At 35.3% G+C, this 21,650-nt stretch overlaps 1 protein-coding gene across 2 annotated transcripts in view; it reads left to right on the top strand.

The window, feature by feature from the left end:
• Positions 1-21,650, top strand: part of Pnpt1 (polyribonucleotide nucleotidyltransferase 1) — a 42,271-nt gene that overhangs the window by 10,519 nt on the left and 10,102 nt on the right. For both annotated transcript variants that reach the window (XM_074049749.1, XM_074049750.1), the window contains exons 10-18: positions 296-347; positions 848-905; positions 2,715-2,811; positions 3,252-3,354; positions 14,335-14,405; positions 14,960-14,996; positions 16,926-16,992; positions 17,074-17,163; positions 18,127-18,180. In XM_074049749.1, the coding sequence (XP_073905850.1) occupies positions 296-347; positions 848-905; positions 2,715-2,811; positions 3,252-3,354; positions 14,335-14,405; positions 14,960-14,996; positions 16,926-16,992; positions 17,074-17,163; positions 18,127-18,180 (629 nt within the window). The remainder of the gene's footprint in view (positions 1-295; positions 348-847; positions 906-2,714; positions 2,812-3,251; positions 3,355-14,334; positions 14,406-14,959; positions 14,997-16,925; positions 16,993-17,073; positions 17,164-18,126; positions 18,181-21,650) is intronic.

Raw genomic sequence — 21,650 nt, 5'->3', positions numbered from 1 at the left:
GGCACTTAGTAAATATGAATGAATCTAAGGTGGAATTAAGTGAAAGTTAAAAACAAGGAAAAGAAAAGACTAATAAGTGCCATGTGTGAGTGATTTGCCTTGAGAGGTAGAAAGAAAGAAACTTGTGTTCTGTTTAAGTTATAAAAGATTTGCTGTGACAAATAGTAATGTAAATATTATTCTTTATGAAATGATTACTAAATTTTTAGCTTATTGCTATTAAATATTTGTATCATTTATAATAAAAACTGCCCATGTTTCAAATATTGTTATGCTAACATTTATTTGTGCTTAGACTCTCCATGGAAAGACTCTATGCAGTTTTTACAGATTATGAACACGATAAAGTAAGTATACTTGAAGTTTGTCTTACATAACTATTCTGGGAGTACTTTTTTTTCATAACATAATTTTGTTTATGAATGTTAGTCCTACTCTTACTAAAAATTTCTAATGAGGGGTGGAGATGTAGCTCAGTGGTAGAGCACTCACTTAGCATGCCTGAGGCCCTGGGTGTGATCCCGAACACCCCACACACACACACAAAAAAATCTCTAACCAAAAAGCTAACTAAAAGCTTATCTGTTTGCTTCTCTGTTCTTTTTTTTTTTTTTTCCAGTAGTTAATAATTAACACAAGTCTTCAAACTTGGTTTAATTAATACATATTTGAATGAACTAAGCCCTTAATATTTCTTGTAAATCAATAATGAGTTCTAATCTTTTGAATATCACCATTAGAAAAATCAAAGTGCTCTTTCAATGTGTTAATTATATAATATTAATTAAAATAGGCATCTGAAATGTTGTCCTGTATATATATCAATTGAACCTCAATTTTGTTTCAGATTTCTAGAGATGAAGCTGTTAACAAAATAAGATTAGATACAGAGGAACAACTAAAAGGTGAATTCTATTTTTTTTTAATTTAAAAAGTTGAAAGGAAATAATAGTTTTGTCTTTAATATTTTAATGGTGTTTCCATTGCTCCTCATTTTTATCTTAAGTAAATTTGTGATAATGGTATATCACAGAGTACCATTACATTAATTTCTACAAATGTGGCTAACACTTGATATACATTAGGTACCTAGTCAATACTCAGAAATGTTACTGTCTTCTCTGCTTTACGCTCTTACCCTCTAAGATGAGTAGTCTTATGCCCTATCCTTTGAAAAGCTGAAATATAGTCTTTAAAATTCTTGAACATTTGATCCATGAAATTACAATACCAATGCCTGATTTGTGGGATTTAAATGAGTTAATTATATATATCCACATGCACATAGTGTTCGGTTAATATTAACTGATGCTGTTATTTTTAATATTGTATAGAATTGTAAGATACAGGTTTTTAGACAATTTAGCTCTCCAGAAATTTTTAATGTTCAACATCAATCTAATACAAACTGAATATATAGAAAGCTCGACATGTAGCTCTTGTTAATTTTTCAATAGACAAGTGTCCTTTCTCAGTATTTATCTTATTTTAAAATACAGACTCTGATGTTAGCATTAATATTACTGCTATTGCTTGCAGTTATCATGGAAAAAGTTTATTAAGAATGAGAAAAAATATTTTAAAAAAAAAGTGATTTTTGTGTTTGTATTATACATAGTAGAATAACTTCATGACTTTCTAGGTTGGTAGAATAGTACTTTCAGTGTTTCGTTACTAATTGTTTCCTTTCCAAGTGCAACCTAGTTAAAGTATAAAAGTTCTATTGAAGTGTATTATTAAAAATTATTCTTAGTTGGGAATGTAGCTCAGTAATAGAGTGCTTGCCTAGCATGAGCGAGGCTCAGGATTCAATCCCTAGCCCCACAAGAAAAAGAAAATTTTAGCATTATGAAGATATAATTTATCTTTCTGTAGCCATTACTTATTTTCAGGTTACTTTATTTAGTAAAGCAAACGCCTGAAAGAGTGTACTTAAATTGGCATAAATTAATTGATACAGAATAACTTTTACATTTAAAAGCACGAGCCTTTGAGGCAGCTAGAGCTTTATTCAGTTCACAGCTGTATCAGTTACTTTCTGTGTGCTGTGTGATCACAGGATAGTTTGATTTTTTTTGTTGTTGTTTTTTGGCATTACTGGGAGTCAACCACAGGGCTCTGCTTGCTAGGCAAATACTCTACCACTGAGCTTTACTCCGAGCCCCAGTTTACTTCCTTAAGCCTTAGGTTTTTTTCTGTAGGATGAAAATAATAACAGAATTTTCCTCATAAGGAAAATTAAAGGCATTAAGACACACACGTACCTTAAAATGCCTGGCTCATGAAAGTGCTTGATGCTTGATAAAAAATGGTTAGTAGGAAATTGTAATATATAAAGAAAACAGTTCCCCAATTTTCAAATTAGAAGTTCTCAAGGCAAGAGTGAGGTTGACAACTCTTAAAATTGTCGGTTAAACCTTTTATGTAGTTGGCTAGATTAGTCTGGTAGAGAGCTGATAGAATAGGGAGCTGATTACAAAGCACTGGTTGTTCTGGTAAAAGCAAACTATGTTCCCAACAACACTTTCGAGGTACTTAACAGTTGATATGTCTGATTTGCTGAGAATATTTATCTACTATTTGCCTGAGGACAAAATATTCAGTCAGCTTTCTTGGTTTACTCCCACAGTAATTTATTTGAAATTGTGAACTTTGGAAAAATCCTATCTTCCACAAAGAGAAAACTTTTGTTGTGATTTGTCTTTTTTCCTTAGAAAAATTTCCAGAGGTCGATCCATATGAAATAATAGAATCCTTCAATGTTGTTGCGAAGGAAGTTTTTAGAAGTATTATTTTGAATGAATACAAAAGGTAAACATACACTCTTTTGACAGAATTGAAGCATATGCTATGTCTGCAAGCTGCCTTAAAAGTAGCAGCTTGCTCAAAGGAAGGACCTGGTTTTCAAGAGAAAAGTAGAGAACAAAAATATCTTATAAATGGGCACATATTGAAGAAAGAATTATATGGATGTAGTAAGTCTCTCTTGGGTCTTGTATGTAAAACCATGCTTTACATCCCTGACTACACATCAGAACTACCTGCAAAGCTTTTTAACAAAACTGATGTATAGTCACAACCCCAGACACTGATTCAGAGGGACTTAGGATGAGACCTAAGAATCTATTAATTTTTAAAGTTCTACAGGGGATTATGATATAAAGCTGGAATTGAGAATTTTGTCGTGGAGGTAAAAAGATACGTGGTTTTTCTGACTTCCAACATTACTACTTATTTCTTTATTATTATAGGTGTGATGGACGAGATTTGACTTCACTTAGGGATATAAGTTGTGAGGTAGATATGTTTAAAACCCTTCATGGATCAGCATTATTTCAGAGGGGACAAACACAGGTAAATAATTACTTATTTAGATATAGAAATACATTGTATAGATGCTACAGGCTTTTATGTATGGAATATATAATTCAGATTAATATCTAGGTAGGTTTTTAATGTAACTTAACAAGCTTTTTTGAGGTATAATATCCTTACAATAAACTATGTATGTTTAAAGTGTATGATTTGGTAAGTTTTACATTTATACAGCTGTGAAATTGTACCGCAGTCAAGATAACACTCCCCAAAGTATCTTTGTGCCTTTTTGTAATCCCTTCTCTTGCCCCCGTGTCTCTCTAGGCAATTGCTTATCTGCTTTTGTTGCTATAAATTAATTTACATTTTCTACAATTATCTGTTATTTTAATTATATTTTTCTTTTAATCTTAGCTGCAAAAAAATTGAGTCACTACTATTCAGTTTATGGCATATTACCATTATTGATCTATTCATGACTCTTGTTTGTTTTCTCCACTTGTCATAAACCTCAGTTCTATTAGTTTTCTTAACATAGATACTCACTCTGATATTTGAGATACATTCCTCTAGTTCACCTTCTGCTCACTTATTTACCTGTATGGCTATCCATTGTTTTGTGTATGGTGTTCTGCATTACACCTCTTTTTTCTTATATTGGTCACTGATTTTGCCAAGTGGATTAAAACAAATGGTATCTTGTTGCTTTAACGCATATTGTCCTGTTTACTAGTGAGACTGAGGATCTCTATGTACTAGACAATGAACCTGGTCACTGTATAAACCATACCCTGGGGGACTGCACACTCATAAGACACTATAGACTTGTATATAATGTGCTGGCCCTGATTCAGGTGTACTCCTTTGTGAATTTTCTGTCCGTATGCTTTGACCAGTTTTGTTTTTAATATGACTTACTATATTTTACCTGCTATTGGAGTTATTTCTTAGGTGTTTTTTTTTTTTATGCCTCCAGTACTTTTTGCTTTATTTATTTATTTATTTATTTATTTATTTTTTCATTTTTCTTTTATTATTCATATGTGCATACAAGGCTTGGTTCATTTCTCCCCCCTAACCCCACCCCCTCCCGCTCCCCCCCCTCAATACCCAGCAGAAACTATTTTGCCCTTATCTCTAATTTTGTTGTAGAGAGAGTATAAGCAATAATAGGAAGGAACAAGGGGTTTTGCTGGTTGAGATAAGGATAGCTATACAGGGCATTGACTCACATTGATTTCTGTGCGTGGGTGTTACCTTCTAGATTAATTCTTTTTGATCTAACCTTTTCTCTAGTTCCTGGTCCCCTTTTCCTATTGGCCTCAGTTGCTTTAAGGTATCTGCTTTAGTTTCTCTGCATTAAGGGCAACAAATGCTAGCTAGTTTTTTAGGTGTCTTACCTATCCTCACCCCTCCCTTGTGTGCTCTCGCTTTTATCATGTGCTCATAGTCCAATCCCCTTGTTGTGTTTGCCCTTGATCTAATGTCCACATATGAGGGAGAACATACGATTTTTGGTCTATTGGGCCAGGCTAACTTCACTCAGAATGATGTTCTCCAATTCCATCCATTTACCAGCAAATGATAACATTTCGTTCTTCTTCATGGCTGCATAAAATTCCATTGTGTATAGATACCACATTTTCTTAATCCATTCGTCAGTGCTGGGGCATCTTGCCTGTTTCCATAACTTGGCTATTGTGAATAGTGCCGCAATAAACATGGATGTGCAGGTGCCTCTGGAGTAACAGTCTTTTGGGTATATCCCCAAGAGTGGTATTGCTGGATCAAATGGTAGATCGATGTCCAGCTTTTTAAGTAGCCTCCAGATTTTTTTCCAGAGTGGTTGTACTAGTCTACATTCCCACCAACAGTGTAAGAGGGTTCCTTTTTCCCCGCATCCTCGCCAACACCTGTTGTTGGTGGTGTTGCTGATGATGGCTATTCTAACAGGGGTGAGGTGGAATCTTAGTGTGGTTTTAATTTGCATTTCCTTTATTGCTAGAGATGGTGAGCATTTTTTCATGTGTTTTCTGGCCATTTGAATTTCTTCTTTTGAGAAAGTTCTGTTTAGTTCACATGCCCATTTCTTTATTGGTTCATTAGTTTTGGGAGAATTTAGTTTTTTAAGTTCCCTGTATATTCTGGTTATCAGTCCTTTGTCTGATGTATAATTGGCAAATATTTTCTCCCACTCTGTGGGTGTTCTCTTCAGTTTAGAGACCATTTCTTTTGATGTACAGAAGCTTTTTAGTTTTATGAGGTCCCATTTATCTATGCTATCTCTTAGTTGCTGTGCTGCTGGGGTTTCATTGAGAAAGTTCTTACCTATACCTACTAACTCCAGAGTATTTCCTACTCTTTCTTGTATCAACTTAAGAGTTTGGGGTCTGATATTAAGATCCTTGATCCATTTTGAGTTAATCTTGGTATACGGTGATATACATGGATCTAGTTTCAGTTTTTTGCAGACTGCTAACCAGTTTTCCCAGCAGTTTTTGTTGAAGAGGCTGCTATTTCTCCATCGTATATTTTTAGCTCCTTTGTCAAAGACAAGTTGCTTATAGTTGTGTGGCTTCATATCTGGATCCTCTATTCTGTTCCACTGGTCTTCATGTCTGTTTTTGTGCCAGTACCATGCTGTTTTTATTGTTATTGCTTTGTAATATAGTTTCAAGTCAGGTATTGTGATACCTCCTGCATTGTTCTTTTGACTGAGTATTGCCTTGGCTATTCATGGCCTCTTGTGTTTCCATATAAATTTCACAGTAGATTTTTCAATCTCTTTAATGAATGTCATTGGAATTTTGATGGGAATTGCATTAAACATGTAGATTACTTTGGGGAGTATCAACATTTTTACTATGTTGATTCTACCAATCCATGAGCATGGGAGATCTCTCCACTTTCTATAGTCTTCCTCAAGCTCTTTCTTCAGAAGTGTATAGTTTTCCTTGTAGAGGTCTTTCACATCTTTTGTTAGGTTTACACCTAGGTATTTGATTTTGTTTGAGGCTATTGTAAATGGAATTGTTTTCATACATTCTTTTTCCGTTTGCTCATTGTTAGTGTATAGAAATGCTAATGATTTTTCTATGTTGATTTTATATCCTGCTACCTTGCTATAGCTATTGATGATGTCTAGAAGCTTCTGAGTAGAGTTTTTTGGGTCTTTAAGGTATAGGATCATGTCGTCTGCAAATAGGGATATTTTGACAGTTTCTTTACCTATTTGTATTCCTTTTATTCCTTCTTCTTGCCTAATTGCTCTGGCTAGGAATTCCAGTACTATGTTGAATAGGAGTGGAGATAGTGGGCATCCTTGTCTGGTTCCTGATTTTAGAGGGAATGGTTTTAATTTTTCTCCGTTAAGTATAATGCTGGCTGTAGGTTTGTCATATGTAGCTTTTATAATGTTGAGGAACTTTCCTTCTATTCCTAGTTTTCTTAGAGCTTTTATCATGAAATGGTGTTGGATCTTATCAAAGGCTTTTTCTGCATCTATTGAGATGATCAAGTGGTTTTTGTCTTTGCTTCTGTTAATGTGGTTTATTACGTTTATTGATTTTCGTATGTTGAACCACCCCTGCATCCCTGGGATGAAGCCTACCTGGTCGTGGTGAATAATCTTTTTGATGTGTTGCTGAATTCGATTTGCCATTATTTTGTTGAGGATTTTTGCATCAATGTTCATTAAGGAGATTGGCCTATAGTTCTCCTTTTTGGAGGTGTCTTTGCCTGGTTTTGGGATAAGTGTAATACTGGCTTCATAAAATGTGTTTGGCAGTTTTCCTTCCCTTTCTATTTCATGGAACAGTTTAAGGAGGGTTGGTATCAGTTCTTCTTTAAAGGTCTGATAGAATTCAGCAGAGAATCCATCAGGTCCTGGACTTTTCTTTTTGGGGAGACTCTTGATTGCTGCTTCAATTTCATTTTGTGTTCTAGGTCTATTCAGGTGATTAATTTCCTCTTGGTTCAGTTTTGGATGATCATATGTATCTAGAAATCTGTCCATTTCTTTTAGATTTTCAAATTTATTTGAATATAGGTTCTCAAAGTAGTCTCTGATGATTTCCTGGACTTCCATGGTGTTTGTTGTTATCTCCCCTTTTGCATTCCTAATTCTACTAATTTGGGTTTTTTCTCTCCTCATTTTAGTCAGGTTTGCCAGGGGTCTATCGATCTTGTTTATTTTTTCAAAGAACCAACTTTTTGTTTCATTAATTCTTTGTATGGTTTTTTTGGTTTCTATTTCGTTGATTTCAGCTCTTATTTTTATTATTTCTCTCCTTCTATTTGTTTTGGGATTTGCTTGTTCTTGTTTTTCTAGGAGTTTGAGATGTATCATTAGGTCATTGATTTGGGATCTTTCAATCTTTTTAATATATGCACTCATGGCTATAAACTTTCCTCTCAGGACTGCCTTAGCTGTGTCCCATAGGTTCTGGTAGGTTGTGTTTTCATTTTCATTGACTTCCAGGAATTTTTTAATTTCCTCTTTTATTGCATCGATGATCCATTCTTCATTAAGTAATGAGTTATTTAGTTTCCAGCTGTTTGCATGGTTTTTGTCTTTACTTTTGTTGTTGAGTTCTGCTTTTACTGCATTGTGGTCAGATAGTATGCATGGTATTATTTCTATTTTCTTATATTTGCTGAGGCTTGCTTTGTGCCCTAGGATATGATCTATTTTGGAGAAGGTTCCATGGGCTGCTGAGAAGAATGTATATTGTGTAGAGGTTGGATGAAATGTTCTGTAGACATCTACTAGGTCCACTTGATCTATTGCATATTTTAGATCTTGGATTTCTTTATTGAGTTTTTGTTTGGATGACCTATCTATTGATGATAATGGAGTGTTAAAGTCTCCCACAACCACTGTGTTGGCGTTTATATATGCTTTTAGGTCTTTCAGGGTATGTTTGATGAAATTAGGTGCGTTGACATTGGGTGCGTACAGATTGATGATTATTATTTCCTTTTGGTCTATTTCCCCTTTTATTAGTATGGAATGTCCTTCTTTATCTCGTTTGATCAATGTAGGTTTGAAGTCTGCTTTGTCAGAGATAAGTATTGCTACTCCTGCTTGTTTTCAGGGGCCATTGGCTTGGTAAATCTTCTTCCAGCCTTTCATCCTAAGCCTATGCTTATTTCTGTCGGTGAGATGAGTCTCCTGTAAGCAACGAATTGTTGGATCTTCTTTTTTAATCCATTTTGTCAAACGGTGTCTTTTGATGGGTGAATTAAGTCCATTAACATTAAGTGTTAGTACTGATAGGTATGTGGTGATTCCTGCCATTTAGTTATCTTAGTTGTTTGAAGGTTTGATTGTGTGTACCTAACTTGATGTTACTCTCTACTGTCTTGCTTTTTCTTATCCTGTGGTTTGGTGCTGCCTGCCTTTTCATGGTTAAGTTGGGTGTCACTTTCTGTGTGCAGGATCCCTTGCAGAATCTTTTGTAATGGTGGCTTTGTGGTCACATATTGTTTTAGTTTCTGCTTATCATGGAAGACTTTTATTGCTCCATCTATTTTGAATGATAGCTTTGCTGGGTAGAGTATCCTGGGGTTGAAGTTATTTTCATTCAGTGCCCGGAAGATCTCACCCCACGCTCTTCTTGCTTTTAATGTTTCTGTTGAGAAGTCTGCTGTGCTTTTGATGGGTTTACCTTTGTATGTTACTTGTTTTTCTCTCTTACAGCTTTCAATATTCTTTCCTTAGTTTCTGAACTTGTTGTTTTAATGATGATATGTCGTGGAGTAGTTCTATTTTGATCTGGTCTGTTTGGTGTCCTGGAGGCCTCTTGCATCTGTATGGGAATATCTTTCTCTAGATTTGGGAAATTTTCCGTTATTATTTTGTTGAATATATTACGCATTCCCTTCGCTTGCACCTCTTCTCTTTCTTCGATGCCCATGATTCTCAAGTTTGGTCTTTTGATGGAGTCGGTGAGTTCTTGCATTTTCTTTTCACAGGTCTTGAGTTGTTTAATTAATAGTTCTTCAGTTTTTCCTTTAATTACCATTTCATCTTCAAGTTCTGAGATTCTGTCTTCTGTTTGTTCTATTCTGCTGGATTGGCCTTCCGTTTTGTTTTGCAGTTCTGTTTCGTTCTTTTTTCTGAGGTTTTCCATATCCTGGCTGTTTTCTTCTTTATTGTTGTCTATTTTTGTCCTGAGTTCATTTATCCATTTATTCATTGTGTTCTCTCTTTCACTTTGGTGTTTATACAGTGCTTCTATGGTTTCCTTTATTTCTTCTTTTGCTTTTTCAAATTCTCTATTTTTATTGTCTTGGAATTTCTTGAGTGTCTCCTGTACATTTTGGTTGACCCTATCCAGTATCATCTCTATAAAATTCTCATTGAGTACTTGTAGTATGTCTTCTTTTAAATTATTCTTGTAGGCTTCATTGGGTCCTTTGGCATAGTTTATCTTCATTTTGTTGGAGTCTGGCTCTGAGTTTCTGTTCTCTTCATTCCCCTCTGGTTCCTGTACTAATTTTTTGCTGTGGGGAACCTGGTTTCCTTGTTTTTTCTGTCTTCCTGTCATTGTCCTTGGTGTTGTTACTGTCCCTGTACTGTGTGTAATTAAGTATTTTCTAGCTTGTAATAATAACAATGGTAATATTGAGAATGGAAGAGTGAGCTGAGATGGAAAGCAAGAAGTTAAAGAAAAGGGGAAAACAAATATACAGACAAGAGGGAGAAAGCAGAACAAGGTATCAGACTAGAGCGTTTCAAAGGTATAAACAGGGAGTGTTAGTGTACTAATCGACAGTAAGCTGAACAGACAATAGAGAGATAGAGAGAGGATTGAAAATCAAAGATAAAAAAATAAAAAATAAGTATATGAAAGTAATATCTATATATAAAAATGAATTAAAATAAAATGGAAAATAGAAAATTAAAAAAAAAAAATAAAAAAAAAAAACAAAAAACTTCCAAGTTTATATGCAATGCAATTTCAGTCTTAATAATTTGGATGTCCGTCTCAATCTCCAGTCCTGGAGTTGGTGCCTCAGATGTTGTTCTGTGGTTGTCTCATCAAAGGGGATGCATAAAGTAGAACAAAACTACACTCACACACACACACAGAAGAAAAAAAAAAAAAAAGCCCCACCAAGTGTCCCCAGTTCAAATGCAATATAGTTTCAGTAAGTTTTTCGGCTTGCAGGTGTAATTCGGTTGTTCTCTCATCAAAGGTAGGGAGAAAAAGAAAAAAAAGCGTCTGGAGGCAGTTCTGAGAGTGGTATCTGCAGCTGTGGCTTGCCTGCCTGTTGCTCTCAGCCTGTAGCTGGAGGCGTTATTTATGCAGATCTCTGGGGTGAGCTAGCACTCACCTGGTCCCACAGGCTTTGTTTGCTCAGAGTTCTCCTGTGCCAGGGGCCTCTGCTACAGGCTTTCCCCTTTCCAAGCACTGGGAAAGGTGACACTGCCCCGCGTTGTCAGGCCTGCGTGTTTATTTACAGTTCACGTGGGAAGTGGGTCTTCCCTCCTCTCACAAGCGTCCCCGCTCCTGGTTGCTGGGCGCGCCCCGCTCCCGCCAGAGCCTCTCCGGCCTGCCTGGCTCATTTATTTACAGTCCCGGGAAGGATTCCCTTCCCCCAATCTTCAGCGCTCAGGGCGCCCCACCCTCTTTCCAGCGTGTCTTAACTGTTCTTATTGCTTAGTACTCAGTTTCTCTTTTTTCCCCGGGTGGAGGTCAGTCTGTCCAGGGGGCTATGCTGCTCTGGCCCAGGCTTGTCTGTGGGGGAACCGCGGTACCGCGAAGCTCACCTGGTCCGCGTCTTCCCAAGCCGTATGGGCGCCGGCCACTGGCGGCCCGGGGGCCTCCTCGGTTCTCCGTTTAACGTGAAGTGCAGATTCTCTGCGCCGGCTGAAGATGTGGAGGGGTCAAAGTTATGCCTTTTCTCAGTGATTATGCCTGCAAAGTGTGTCTCCAGCGTCTCTCCAAGATTTCACTATAGGAGGGTCGCTTTCTGCTTCCTCCCCCTAGCCGCCATCTTGGAATTCTCTTCTTAGGTGTTTTAGACATTAATGCTTTTCAGTAACAAACCACACTTTACATATATGTATACATCTCCATCTTTCTTGTTTGCCTTTGAACTTTGCCTGTGGTAGCCTCTAAATAGAGCAAACCAGAAATCTTTAGTTTTGATATAGTTAATTCTTCCCTTTTGTATTTTTTGTGGGTTTTATTTATAAACTTTATTCAAAAGTTTATAAAACTTTTTTTTTATAAAAAGTCACAAAATTATGCACCTGTTTTTTCTATTAGCTTTCTAGTTTTAGCTACCAAATTTAGATCATTAATTTATCTTGGAATTTATTCTTATACATGGTGTGAAGTGAAAAACCTCCATAGTAAGCAAATTTTATGACACCATATACTAATAATTTACTTTTTCCACTCTATTTGTCATGTTAACTTATCATATCTAAAGTTTGTAAGTACATTTTTAACTATAGTCGCTTCCATTATTTTGTGAATTTTCTGGGTTGTTGTCAAACTTTTAGTTATTATACTTTAGGGGTATATCTTAAATGTCTGAGAAGCAAATTGTCCTAAGTTTTGTCCTTTTTCCCCCAAAAAATTGTCTTAGCTATTCAAGGTACATTTGTTCTTCCATTCGAATTTTAGAATTATATCAAGTTCTCAAAAAAAATCCTCTAGGATTTACATTGGAATTGGACTGAATTAAGTACATTCATTTGAAAGGAAAAAATGTTAGTTTTACATTTTAAATAAGTGTTTAATGAATATAGTCTGTCTCACTTTTTATTCAAATTTTTTAATGCCCTTTAATAAGGTTTTTAAAATGTCTCCAGTAAGCTATTCTGCATTCTTCTGTTAACCAGTTCTAACAATTTCTGCCCTGTTCCTAGAATGCTTTGTGTTAAACTTAGTAATATTGATTGATTGTATTTAGGCCTTTCATTTTATTATTTGTTTTTCTTTGGTTCCTCTGGTTTTTTTGTTTGTTTGTTTGTTTTACCTATTCTTTCTGCTACCTTTTGGATTAATTAGTTTTTAGAATTTCATCTTAGTTATCTAAAACCTGTACTTCTACATTATTTTTCAGTGGTTAAAGTTAATTTTGTACCACTTCATATAAAATGAGGAAGCTGCAACCACTTAGGTGCATCTTCTCCTCTTTTCATCCTTTATGCTATCAGTATCTTAAATTACATCAATATGTGTTATAAACTTGCAAGGCAGTACTACAACTTTTCCTTTAAACAACCATATATATTTGAAGAAGTTAAGAAGGAAAAGAAAGGTGAAAAAGAAGAAAAAGAATTAACCTATGTGTTTATCATTTCTGGTATTTTTTTATCCCTTCTTGATTTTCTGATCCAGATTTTCTAGGATCATTTACTTCAGTCCAACCAGACTTCATTTAGTATTGGCCTAAGGGTCTTCCAACAAATTACTACTTTTTGTTTATCTGATATTATCTTTATTTTGCCTTCATATACAAAGAACTTTTTGCTGCATATAGAATTCTGGGTTGTTTTTTTCTCCTAGCACTTAAAGATGTTATGTTTTTTTGTTCTTTTTTTTTTTTTCTGAAAAGAGGACTCACTCAAATAATTGTTCCCTCTATATTACTGCTTTCTTGTGGGTGCTGTCAAGATTTGCTCTTCATCTTTGGCTCTCAGCAGTATGACTATGAAGGCTATAGTTTTCTTTGACTTTACTCTGCTTAGAATTTCAAGCTTGAATCTGTAAATTTGTATCCTTTCATCAAGCTGAAGAAGTTTCAGCCATCATTTCTTTAAATGTTTTTTCCTGACTCATTCTTCCTTCTCTCCTGGGATTGCAAGTACACGTTATTAGTGCCTTTGATATTATACTAGAGGGTCCTGAGAATATGCTTTCTTTTCCCCTCATCTTCAGATTGGGTAACTCGTTCATGTTTCCTTCTTTTTTTCTTTTCTTTTCTCTCTTCTTCCTTCAATTTTCCTTTCTGTCTGTTTGTCTTGTTTTTTTATTTGGTTGGTTTGTTGCTTCTTTTCTTTCTTTTTTGGTTATACTTAGGATTGAACTGAGAGCCTCATATATGGTAGGCAAGTGCTCTGTCACTGAGCTACACCTCCAAAGCCCTGGATAATTTCTGTTAATCTATCTACATGTTCACTGATCCTTGTCTTTCCTTTTAATTGTGAGATAAAAGTATTTTTCAGTTCTAGAATTTTCATTAATTCATTTTTATGTCCTTTAATATAATGATAATAGTTGTTGAAAACATTTTTTTTTTTTTTTTTTTTTTTTTTATTATTCATATGTACATACAAGGCTTGGGTCATTTCTCCCCCCTGCCCCCACCCCCTCCCTTACCACCCACTCAGCCCCCTCCCTCTCCCCCCCACTCCCTCAATACCCAGCAGAAACTATTTTGCCCTTATCTCTAATTTTGTTGAAGAGAGAGTATAAGCAGTAATAGGAAGGAACAAGTGGAAAACATTTGTTAATCAAACATCTCAACTAAGGATCACTAGTCATTTGACTTTTCTCTTGAAAATGGGCCTTGTTTCCTGTGTCTTTGTAGAATATATCTTGGACTTTGCGAATGACACATTGTAGACTCTTTGGGTTATATTATACCCCTCTAAAGAAGATTGACTTTTTTCTTTGGTTTTGTTCAAAGCAGGCAGTTTTATTTGTCTGAACCCATGTTGAGACTGCTTCCATAGGCTAGTACATTGTTTTTATAAGTATTCCTTCTTCCTCCCCCAGCACTCCTAGTATGGTGTTTAATTTATGTAATCTATATGATGGAGCTTTTGATTGTTGATATTTACATGCAGTTTAAATGTTTATAGAATAAGTATTAAGTGCTATGGCTAGTATTGTATTGAATGTACTTACCCCGTTTTTTAATAGCATTAACTGAATTCTGCAAACATTTTTAGTTTGGCATTGGGTATAGGTCAGTGGTAGACATGTGCTTTTTGTAGTTTTCATCTTTGTTGTTAGTATATTAAAGTCTAAGGAATTTTTTTGTTCTTTTTAGGTGCTCTGTACCGTTACATTTGATTCATTAGAATCTAATATTAAGTCGGACCAAATTATAACAGCTATAAAGTAAGTTAGGTTTTATGTTATGTTTTATGTTATTCCAGTATGAAATTGAAGCTCATGTGGTATATTAGCAGTCATTATTATCTTTTTAACTTATATCTCTCTACTTCATTTTTTCCGTTTACATAGTCAGAAGTTAAAGGGATTTTTTTTTTTAATGTGTGTGCTATTCTGTCTTCTAAATCATTGGTTTAGAATACAATAATGGTAAAGAATTTAATTCTATAATGTGAGTACATTTAGATTATTCTTCGTCTATATTATTTCTTAGGACCAGTTTCCTAGGTAACGTTGAATGAATGGGGTTTTTTTGTTTAATAAATGAGAGAACAAATACATAGTCAGAAGTCCCAATTGTTAAAAATAATCTGTCCAGCCTGGACAACATTGAATGACCTGTCTCAAAAAAAAAAAAACCTCTCACTCATCCTAATTCTTCATGTTTTCTTTCTGAGGCCAACTTTCATTAATACCCAATTATTTTTTAAATCTTTTTAGTTATTTCATGAAATAAATTTATTTATGCCCTATAATAATATTGTGCCTTTTACTTATAGTGGAATAAAAGATAAAAATTTCATGCTGCACTATGAGGTAAGGTGATTTTTTTCTGAATATTTTCTTGTGAAAAAATTTTAAGATACAGCAAAATTAAAAGACCTCTACAGTGAATTCCCATATATTCAATAGCGAGTTTCTCCCATTAACATTTTTCATTTATCTGTTAAGGTTGATTTAAGGGCTATTATTTTATTGCATAAAGAAAAGATTTTGAGAGATAAGTAGTAGCTTTGTAATCAAGAACTTCTTGTGCTAAGTCACACATAGAAATTAATAGTGAAGAGAGTTATATCCATATACATGTGTGTCAAACAAAACTTGAGCTTTTCAAATACCTGAAGAGACAGATCACCTTCTCCCATCAGTTCATTTAAATGTTCTGTGTTTATTCAGTTGATTAGTTAGAAAGATCTGAGGTATTTAACATTGTTAGTTTTATGAACTCATTGTACATAATTAAGATTGTGATAGATTTTCCTTACAACTAATCCTAAAGGACCAGAAATAACACACAGTACTTTTATTACTTGAAGCACATAGCAAGGGAGGACATCATAAAACAGCCAGTCACTTCACTTTTGAATAACACTGTTGGTTGCCCAGAATCCCAACATCTCACTTTTGAGTGAAGTACATCCTTATGTCATGAGCTGTCAAGCACGTGACAATCTAAAAAGGCCAATTGTAGAAAATACAGTTTTGTCTGATCCATCATGTTCCCAGTGTACATCCAAAGATACTTTATCTTATCCATTTTTTAGAAATTTGATATTTTAGTCTAGAGGTGTGACTTAGTGGTAGAGTACATGCCTGCCTAGCAAGCACAAAGCCCTGAGTTCAAACCCCAGGACCACCAAAACCAAAAAACTTTGATATTTCTTTAAGTCTCTTTTTGTTGTACATTTCTTCTCCATCGCATTCTTTGCTTTACAGTCCATCTGCTAAAGCCCCAGATCTATAGGGGCCACACAGACTGGTATTGCTGATTGTTCACCCATGGGGGTGATTTTTTTTTTTAATTTTTTTTTCTTTTATTCATATGTGTATACAATGTTTGGGTCATTACTAACCCCTTCCCCTTGCCCCCTCCCTTTCCCCACTCCCCCTCCCTCTCTCCTCCATGGGGGTGATTTACCATGTTTCTTTATTCTGTTGCCTGCAAATTGGCTGCTAGATCCAAGGACTTGATCAGATTCATACTTCAGTGCTCCTTTAAAAATTTTTTTGTTTGAACTGGCATTCTAGCTTTTTGTGGGAACTCTTCTAATTTAAAAACAATCACTATTCATATTCCTTGAAGGTAACATATCTATCAAAAATAGTTTATAACCTCTGGCTAAAATTAAACCCTTCTCTAAAAGATCTATTTTCCTTTAATATGTACTTTTAAATCTGTTTTTCTTTAATATGTATTTTTACAGCAAAATATATTTTGCTATCATTGATAATTAAATATTACGGAAATTTCTTGGGTGTCAGTGGCTCTTGCCAGCAATCCTAGCTACTTGGGAGACAGAGATTTGGGAAGACTTGGTTCAAAGCCAGCCCAGGCAAATAGTTTTTGAGACCCCCATCTCCACAATCAACAGCAAAATGGACTGGAGGTGTGACTCAAGCAGTACATATGCATCTGCTTTGTAAGCATGAAACCCTGAGTTCAAACCCCAGTACTGCCCAAAAAAAAGGAAATTTGTGGTGTAAATCCCCATAACCATCCCCTTATTCATTTACATACTACAAACAGCTGTATGTAGCAATTTGGGTATATATTTTAGATTTATACCTGACATTTTCCGTGAGTGCATGTGTGTGTGACTTTTCCATGCATATATACATGTATATGAATGTACTTTTTAAACAAGAATAAGATTCTGTAACTCATTTTATTACTTTGGTAATATATCCTGGGCATCTTTTCATGTCAGTTATATAAATTTATGTGTGTATGTTTGCTTTTTAAAGTTTCCTCCTTATGCAACTAATGAAATTGGCAAAGTCACTGGTGTAAATAGAAGAGAACTTGGGCATGGTGAGTATGACTCCATAAACTTAAGGTGTTCTTACAGGGATGTGGTATGTTTCTTGCTTATTGTTTTCTATTCTAACTTAGGTGCTCTTGCTGAGAAAGCTTTGTATCCTGTCATTCCCAGAGATTTTCCTTTCACCATAAGAATCACATCTGAAGTCCTAGAGTCAAATGGTATAGTATATTGAATATTTCTTCCCTAGTAGGAAAGACCAGACTCTCTGTTATATTCTTAACTTTTCAAGAAACTACTGTTACATTATATTTATTACTATAGAGCTGCAAACCTATTGCAGGAAAAATTGTGTTTAATTGATCAAACCCTGTCTTGAGTCTCTGTTTTAGCTAATGAATTGTTTTGAAAGTAGTATAAAACCAGCATTTCTCTTTTTGTATCTGTTATAATGGATCCAATTTGGGTTATTTATTTTTTACAAACAAATCATAGAGCAAGGCCAGCTTGGAAAGAGTAAGGGCCAAAACAGAATGCTCCATTAGACAGGGGACACCTGTTACATACCAGAGATGAATAATAAGTGGACCCCACAAAAGGAAGCTGGGCTAAAGGTCAAACTTAAATTAATATCAATCCATGAATGGGTCATGAATACCTACAGCTATTTAAGGCAGAAAGGGCCAGAGTTCTGAAAGGTGTAACAGACATAAATAAGACAGTCACAGATTTTAAGGGAAAAGTACCAAAGTAAACTCAGAATTCAAGCTGACAACTTTTCTGTTCTCTACTGAATGTGACTGGGCTTGTGGCCCAATGAGAGCCAGAACCCTGTATCTTTACCTTTTGATTAAGATGACAAAAAGCTCTTTTATGAAGTTTCTTACAATCAGAATTTCTATAGCAACTACCCAATAAAACTGTTTGTAATAATGGGAATCTTCTACATCTATGTATATAGTTGAGGATCTGAATTTATTTCAATTAATTTAAACTTAAGTAGCCACGTGTTGGCTAACAGCTACTATATTGGATCATGCAGCTCTGTAGTCAGTGGCTTAGAAGAACTTGAACTCAGTGCTTTCAAAAGTAAGGAAGAAAATACTATTGAATCTTTATAAGGAGATAACTGATAGTACAATTTCCTACAGTAAGAAATATAAAGCAAATTTTTTCTTCAATAGGGTCATCATCAATGGCATCTGCATGTGGTGGAACCTTGGCATTAATGGATGCAGGTAAAATAATTATGTCTCTGGGGGTTGGGATGTAGATCAGCAATAGAGCTCCTGAATAAAGCCCTCAGCGCTGCAAATAAGAAAAAAAGAAATTTAAAAAAAGAAAAAGAATCATGTCTCAAAATTGCAAACACTTCCTATATTTTGATTTGTACAGAATGTAAGATTTCTTTAAAATTGGATTTTAGTAAGACTCAGAATCAGATTATAGATTACCAAACCAGGCCAAAGACAAGATAGTTGCAAAGTAGAACTTCAGATATTCAGATATATGCTGGAATTCTTAATTTTAGCTAAAAGCAATACATTGAAAATTACTTACTTGCCTTTATTATCCAGTGAACTTTCTCACCTTCAAAAAGCTGCAGAGCTCCATAACTGATTCCAGTCACCAAAGAAGATTTGATCAGTAAGCAAAAGTGTTGGGACTCATAAGAGAAAGTAACCATGTAATCTTTGAGTTGGTTTTTACAAGCCATGAAAAGAACAGTGCTACTCCAAAAGTATACCCAGAATTTTAGGAAGTGGTTCAGTATAGTCCTTGTATCTGAAACACTAGAAAAATGAGTTAGCACTTATTTAGGATCTGAAAACCTATTCCTGCCTGTCACCACTGCAGCTATTTGGTAAGAAAAAAAGAGAACCTAAAGATATTAAAAAAGCCACATAAGTAGTTCTCTGAAAAGTCCACACATTTACAGTTCAGCTATGAAAGATGGAAAGGACATAACCAGCATGAAATGAAACTATGTGTGACTGAATAACAATATTTAGAAAAATTAGAACTTTGAACACACCAAAGCAAAAAAATGCTGATGGTACTTTTTCTAGTTGTATTCAGGGGATATAAATATAGCCTGATCATTAAGGTAGCTGGTAAAATATTGTTACTATCAGGATGAGATTAATGAACCATAATTGCCAATTTTGAAAACCCATGGAAACTGGACATACCAGGGACAGAAAAAATTATTTTTGGAAGAAAAGTATACCTTAGAAAAACAATGGTTTATGAGTATTTTAGACTGGGAGAGAGCTGTAGAAAGGAGGCAAGAGACTTATCCAAAATAAGTCATAACAAACTCATTTTTTTTTTTGAAAAATTACTAGATTTGAAGTGAGGTGGGGAAAAGCTGTTGACACAGTGTATCTAGAGTCTATCATGACAGATTATGATATCTTTGTGTAAGTGGTACAGAAATGTAGGCCAGATAATAGGCATAGCATTTGTGACTGGTTGAAGGATGAGCAAAAGGGATGCAATCCTCAGGTCAGAAAGGAGATCTAACTTGGAATACCTAAGGATGCTTTATCCCCAACCCTGTCCCTTTTTTTCAGTGACAGCACTGGCTTGCCAGTAGAAAGGCTACTAATAAAAAGGAATGGATAACTGATTTGTTAAATAACAAAATTGATCTCTAAAACAGAAAAATCTTGCTGGAGGTGTGGTCTCATAAGCCCAAAGGCCTAAATTCAAACCCCAGTACCACCACAAAAAAAAATCTTAACATGAAAATATGAAGCCAAATATTAAAAAAAATTAAATTTGAGAAGAATGAATGTCAAATGCTGTATGAAGGGCCAAGAAAATGTATTTAGTTCAAACGTATGAGTGCTTCCTATGCTCTAAGTCAGGCACTGTCCTATGCCCCAGGGATATAGGTGACACCTATTTTATTTTTTAAACAACATGCTACCAGATCAAAGAGATGAGACAAATATGTCCATTGCGCATGGGGGTAAATAATGTACTAGACTGAGGATAATTGATTCACAGACCACTATATTTAATATAGGTTTGAAGACTGAATAGTTGGGTAGGACCAGTCATACTAGGAACAGAGCCTATATTTTACATGAAAGGAATAGCCTGTGTAAACTTAGGAAGTTAATGAAGTGGTACAGTAAGTTTCTGGACTATATTCAGAAAAACTGTTGAAGAAGCCAGGTGTGGTGATGCATGACTGTAATCCTAGTACTTGGGACTTGAGAGATAGAAACAGGAGGATCACAAGATCAAGGCCAGCCTGAGATACATAGTAAGAGCCTGTCTCAAAAAAACCTACAATAACTGGAGGGGTGCCTTTAGCCATGGGGTGCCTTAAGCCATATGGTACCTCCTTTGTACGTGTGAACCACTGAGTTCAAATCCCAGTCCCACCAAAAATAATAATATAAACAATAATTTTTAAAAAGTGAATATTCAAGAACTGTCACTGGGTCAGTGGTTCACATCTGTAATCCTAGCTACTTGGGAGGCTGAGATCAAGAGGATCAAGGTTTGAGGCCAGCCCAAAGTTCTCAAGATCCCCATCTCAACCAATAGCTTGCTGTGGTATGACACATTTCTTTCATCCCAAGTTACGTGTGAGACTGAAATCAGGAGGGTGGCAGTTCCAAGCCAGCCCAGGTAAAAACAACAAAACCCTATCTCACTGGAAAAAAAGTTGGGGTGTGGTGCCACACACCTGTCATCCCAGCAATGGTGGGGCAGCAGGCATAAAACAGGAATGTGGTCTAGGCTGGCCTACAAAAAAAAAGTGAGACTCTTACCTCCAAAATAACCTGAGCAAAAGTGCTGGTGGACACATGGCATAAGTGGTAGGTAGAGTGCCTGCCTAGCAACTGCAAAGCCCTGAAAGTTAGTATTATATGGATTACTGTTCAGCAGGTTGTTGATTATTGTATACCCTCAAAAATACTGTATTCTTAAGTAAGTTTAAGCATATCTAAGCAGGTTTATTTAACATGGGTTAAATAGATTATTTTTTTTTTTCCCATCATCCTTGAAGGATGAGAGTGGAAAGACTAGGAGATGAAGGGAGAACGGAAATCTGGGAACCCAAACAGGGGAATTGTTATCAGGACATGAAATGATGTGAATTTAGAATAAAGGAATACCAATAGGTATTTCAATTTTTAGAGGAAATGACATCTTAATAAAAAAATAAGTTCAAAGATAAACTAAACAGATTTTTGTGACTTGACAGAATACAAGAAATGAGGAAAAAAGTGTTGATTCTGGCATGTCTTAGTTGTTTTCCACAAAGATAGGGAATACAGGAGGAAAAGGATTGAGAGTAACTCAATTTTGAATGTATATGCAGTGCTTTGGGGACATTTATCTGGAAGGGTCCAGGAAGCAGTTTGGTTATACAGATTCAAGGCTTGGCAAAGAAAGCCAGGTAGGGGGAAGAGAGTAGGTACTTAGTTCATCATCGTTTTAATGGTAGCTAAAACCATGAGCGTAGGTGAGATTGCTTAGAGAGGATGAAATATCTATCACATTCCTTTATATCAAAGCAAGTTCCAAGTGATCAAAACTACTTAAAACATTTTTTAAAAATATGACTTTTATCAAAGTCTCAGAGAAGAAATGGCTTTCCCTAAAATCCAGGCACATGATTGTATGAACTTTAAGAATTCTACCCAAGCTGGGTACCTGTGACTCAAGCCTGCAATCTACGCTA

The sequence above is a fragment of the Castor canadensis genome, chromosome 12 (assembly GCF_047511655.1).
Source record: "Castor canadensis chromosome 12, mCasCan1.hap1v2, whole genome shotgun sequence".
In the NCBI taxonomy this organism is placed as follows: domain Eukaryota; kingdom Metazoa; phylum Chordata; class Mammalia; order Rodentia; family Castoridae; genus Castor; species Castor canadensis.
This window is presented reverse-complemented; position numbering and strand designations above follow the sequence as displayed.